Here is a 4672-nt window from a genome sequence, read left to right as displayed (position 1 = left end):
TTGCAACTGATTCCCTCCACTGCGCATGTAGGTGGCACCCCAAATCTTGGTGAGATGACCCCATAAAAGAATGCGCCCCGCACACCTGGTGCTGCAGTTGCTTACCTCGCAACATTGGTGGGTTGGTAACAACATGCCACTATTCAGGATGCAGAAAAAGGGCAGGATGCGATTGGCCATGAGGCAAAATGAAATCAGGCTCTTTGGAGGCTCATCATACGGCGCCCCGCGGCACCCCCCGTCCTGGGCCTGCTTGCGTTCAGTCGAGGGGCGATGGTAAAAAAATCGACCCCAGCCAGTTGAGATGATTGCTCAACAGCCCAAGCAAAAGAGCAGCCGTGGCCATTGCCCCGGCCTGTGCCACTGAACAAGACCTCAGCAGGGTTGCAGCCCCCACAACAAGCTCGCTGTACTGTAAAAAAACCAGGCTTGTAAACAACAACAACTCCCCGTATTGTAACCAAGCACACACCAGGCGCTGAAGGCTGGGCGCGCTTCGATTTTGTCCACAGAGACGTCCCCGGGCAGCCCGCCCAGGCGCCGCGGCCATGTGGTGTGCGGCGCATGGCGCGCCACGTCGCTGCTGGAGCTTCACACCAGGAAGGGGCGCCTCGAATGAGTGGTGGTGATCACCAAACTCATTGGGCGCAATCCCCCATTTCGTTTTAGGCCCTGCTTTCTCTGGTGCCAACCACGCGTGTGCATGTGAGGCAGTCTCACCGGAACTTGGGTGGCCGCTTTTCCCTGAACGCCGCCATCCCCTCTTTCTGCTCAGGCCCAAAGCACGAGTAAAACAACTCCCGCTCCAGCGCCAGCCCCTCCGCAATTGGCAGCGCCTCGGACGCCCGCACCGCCGCCTTGGCGCGCGCCGCCGCGCCGGCTGGCGTCGACGACGCGACACGCGCCGCGATCGCTGAAGCTACCGCGACGGGGTCTTGCACCACGCGGCTGACGAGGCCGGCGGCCAGCGCCTCCTGGGCAGTGAGCCTGCGTCGCAAGGGGCGGGCGTGGCAGTGCTCTGGTCCAGTGAAACCTGCGCAGCGTGGCTCGCTAGCAGGGCGCATGGCTGGCCGCAGCAGCGTGCCGTTAGTCATGGAGACCTCTTCATCCACCATCGCCAGGGGCTCAACGCACAGCCTGCCTGTGTCTGCCCGTGTTGACACCTCCACATGTCCTGCATGAGAGTCCAGCTTGAAGCAGCGCCCTCGCTGGTGCTCCAGGCGCGTGCAAGCTGCGCGGCCTTTTGCCGCCCGCCTCCCCAGCTTCCGTCCGTCAGGCTGCCGTGCAGATCCCCACGCACCTGCGCCCCGTGAGCACGACGTCCATAGCCAGGGGCCGCCCCACCAGCCGCGGCAGCCGTTGGGTGCCCCCCATTGCGGGCATCACCCCCAGCTGCAGCTCGGGCTGTTTGAGTGGGTCCATGAGGGGAGGGTTAAGAGGAGGAGGGTGTGAGACTCGTAGAAAAGGGGGTGAGACAGAGCGGGGTCGGAGGTTGTTGGGCTAGGCCAGTCGCAGCGGGCCGCCAGCCAGCAGCGGCCGGGGTGAACGCAGCGCAAGGTGCGGTTGTGTGAAAAACGTCTGTATCTGCCCACTTGGGGGATCCCTGCTTCAAGAAACGCAGGCTCAAAGCGCACAGCCGAATCCCCTCGCCTATATATCCTTGAAGTCATGCCCACCTAATCCGGCCTTCCCGCGCCACTGCCTCGCCCTTTCGACTGACTGCAAAGCCTCTGCGGAACACATTCAATCAAGTTCATCAAGGCCACACTCCATGCACCCACCAGTCCAAACACCGCCGCCTCCCCTGCCACGATGATGTCACACATCAGGGCCAGCTCGCAGCCGCCGCCCAGCGCATAGCCGTTGACCGCGGCCACCAGCGGGGTGGCCACGGCCGCGAGGCCGTCCAGCAGCTCTACGGGGCGCACCTGCCGCGCCTGAGAGGGCGTGGCGCAGAGGGACGAGCGGGGCGGACGGACGTGGCAACACGGCCTGTGACTGGCCAAAGGGCTGATGGCAGTGAATTGCGATGCTATGGGCAGGTTGCGACAGCTACCAGGCGCCAGAGCTGCGGCAGGTTTTGCAGCAGGCGGGCGTTGCCCAAGCCAGGGTGCAGTATTGTGGGAGATGCAGGACCGTGTCGTCGGTGAGGCGCGGCACGCTGGCGCGTGGCTGAATGGCGGGCGGTTGTGGGGATGGGGCCGGAGTACCGCAGGTCGGAGGGGGCTCAGGAGGCGTATTACATCAGCCAAGGCTGCCCAGCGCTTGGAGCACTCTGCATGATTCAGCAGCATGTGCATGTGCCGGTCCTCCCCAACACACACACACACACACACACACGCACGCGCGCCGCGCACGCACCTGCTCCTGGCTGAGCCCCTCCAGCTCCTTTATGTCCACCCCTGCCGCGAACGCGCGCCCGCTGCCCGTGATGACGATGGCGCCCAGGCGGGGGTCGCCATCCAGGGAGCGCACCGCCGACAGCAGCGCGTGGCAGAGCTGCGCGGGGCGGCGGGAGCAAATCAGCGTTGCACTGCAAGGTGAAAAGAAAGACCTTTTGGAAAGCCGGGATGCCAGGGTTCCAGCTCAGCGTATAGCTGTTTATATTGTGTATGTGTGCATCCTGGACTTGCAATCCCACACGGTCCAGCCAATGGGAAGGCCTGACTTATGGATGCAGAAGGACCGGGAGCGCCCCAATGCGGGGCTGACAAATCACGCCCGCACGCGCCCACCTCGGCCGACAGCGCGTTGAGCGCCTTGGGTCTATTCAGGGTGATGATAGCATGCGTGCCGCGGTCCTCCACCAGGACAGGCGGCTGCTGGCCCGGGCTGGAGGGCGGTGCCGCAGCGGAGGAAGCAAGCGTGGCATCGCTGGCATGCCCGGTTGGCCAGGCGGGCGCCACCCACGCGGCGAGCCGTGGGTGACGTGCGCTTGTAATCAGCTGCCTGAGAATCATGATATGATAAATCAGCGCTTTTCAGCCTGTTTGATGTCAAGGGGCCAAACTAGGACTTGTAATTTGGAGCCTGCGTGCGTGCAGTGCCACCCTCGCGATATGTATGGTTGCCTAGCAGCCCTTCAAACTGACTGTTGTGCATGCGTCCATCTTCAATGCACATCAAGCACTATACGACAGATGTGCCAGATCACTTGCTGTGACACACACGTCAACGTCAAATTGCATGACACAGGAGCCTGAAAGTAACGCTGACACTAAGCAACGGATAGTCTCATGTCTACGCTGCGGGCACACCAGCCCCCGCACGCACCGCCCACCTCGGCTCGTGGCGGCAGCCGCCGTACTGTCACCAAAACGGTGCTCGCCCGCGCCACCCCTTGCCGCCTAGCCCCATTTGTGCGGACCCTCGTCCGCGCAAGTGGCATGGCTGGGGCGCCTGCCGATGGGTCACCGTTGAGCGCCGCAGCAGCCCCTGACGAGGACGCGGGCGCGGACACGGCCGCTGATGACGGCAGCGGCGGGCGCCTGCGCAAGCGCACGGTGGCGCTGCACATCGGTTACGTGGGCACGGACTTCAGCGGTGGGTTGGTCGTCCAGCATTGAACACTTGACCATGAGCAAAGCGGGGTCCGGCGAAGCCCAGCTGAGTGGCGTCTAGTGAACCCTTGTCCATCGTGCGTTTGCTGCCCGCCACGCTTCCAGCAGCTCCCTGAAGCGACCTCGCCCGACCACCGCTCCGCGCAGCTTTACGGCGCGCGCCATCATAATCTGCCTGAACCCCGCCCCGCGACCAAACCCCGACGCCCCAGGCCTGCAGGCCAACCGGGACATGCCGCAGCAGGCCACGGTGGAGGGTGTGCTCGAGCGCGCGCTGTTTGAGGCGGGCATGATCTCTGAGGCCAACTACGGGGACTTCCGGAAGACCAAGTGGGCGCGCAGCAGCAGGACAGACAAGGGCGTCCACTCCCTATGCACGGTGGGCAGCGCGCGCGAGCGCGGCGCGGGTACTCTGGGTGGAGCGGCGGGGGGCCGTGGTGGCTGGAGGGGCGGCCGGCGGCAACGGAGAGCAGCCGCGGCGATCGACGCTTGGAACCCCGTGTGCTGCACTGTTCGGCCCCGCGTGGCCCCTCTAGCATGCTGCCTGGCGCCTCACACTTGAGACCCCGCGCCCCTGGGTCTCGAGCCGGGGGAGCACCAATGTGATCGACATTGACCGCTCGCCCCCGCAGGTCATCAGTGTGCGCCTGCTGCTGCAGGACACCCTGTTCGAGGTCGACCCCGAGGGCATCGCCTTTGCGCGGATGGTCAATGCCCACCTGCCGGCCTCAGTGCGCGTGCTGTCGGTGCAGGTAGGTCCTTTGAGAGAGGGGCGCGATGGCTGGGCACGATGCTCCAGCGCAGCGTCTGGGTCGCGGATCCGATTTGGCACAGGGGTGGTGGGATGACCACCCCCATAAGAGAACGGCGCGTCACTGCGTGCAGACACAGCAGACGTGCTTGCGGTTTCATCCCCGTGTCTGCCAGTGCGACCAGCCCCATCAGATGATGTCATCATGCTGTCATCCCCCCCACCCGACCATGCGCAGCGCACCACCAAGAAGTTCAACGTGCGCCGCTGGTGCCTCACCCGAACCTATGAGTACTACCTGCCCTCGGGCACCCTCGGCCTGGCGTCACCCGACGGCACCGGGCCGGGTGACGCCGAGCGC

At 64.6% G+C, this 4672-nt stretch overlaps 2 protein-coding genes across 2 annotated transcripts in view; one reads left to right on the top strand and one right to left on the bottom strand.

Moving 5' to 3' along the window:
* Window positions 1–716: 716 nt before the first annotated feature.
* On the bottom strand, window positions 717–2960 carry MNEG_5059 (enoyl-CoA hydratase; the record flags this gene model as incomplete). The annotated part of the gene is made up of 6 exons (XM_014046465.1): window positions 717–987; window positions 1301–1404; window positions 1782–1937; window positions 2137–2172; window positions 2362–2499; window positions 2736–2960. 6 exons carry the CDS (start codon window positions 2958–2960, stop codon window positions 717–719), a joined length of 930 nt encoding a protein of 309 aa, XP_013901919.1.
* A 426-nt stretch (window positions 2961–3386) lies between these two features.
* The window catches only part of MNEG_5058 (hypothetical protein), a gene marked incomplete at both ends in the record, with an annotated part of 8583 nt that continues 7297 nt past the window's right edge, over window positions 3387–4672 (top strand). The window contains 4 exons of the mRNA XM_014046464.1: window positions 3387–3543; window positions 3773–3939; window positions 4193–4312; window positions 4550–4635. Coding sequence (XP_013901918.1) covers window positions 3387–3543; window positions 3773–3939; window positions 4193–4312; window positions 4550–4635 — 530 coding nt within the window. The remainder of the gene's footprint in view (window positions 3544–3772; window positions 3940–4192; window positions 4313–4549; window positions 4636–4672) is intronic.

The sequence above is a fragment of the Monoraphidium neglectum genome (assembly GCF_000611645.1).
Source record: "Monoraphidium neglectum strain SAG 48.87 unplaced genomic scaffold scaffold00735, whole genome shotgun sequence".
Classification (NCBI taxonomy): Eukaryota; Viridiplantae; Chlorophyta; class Chlorophyceae; order Sphaeropleales; family Selenastraceae; genus Monoraphidium; species Monoraphidium neglectum.
Note: the sequence above shows the minus strand (reverse complement) of the source record. Positions and strands in the feature narration are given on the sequence as shown.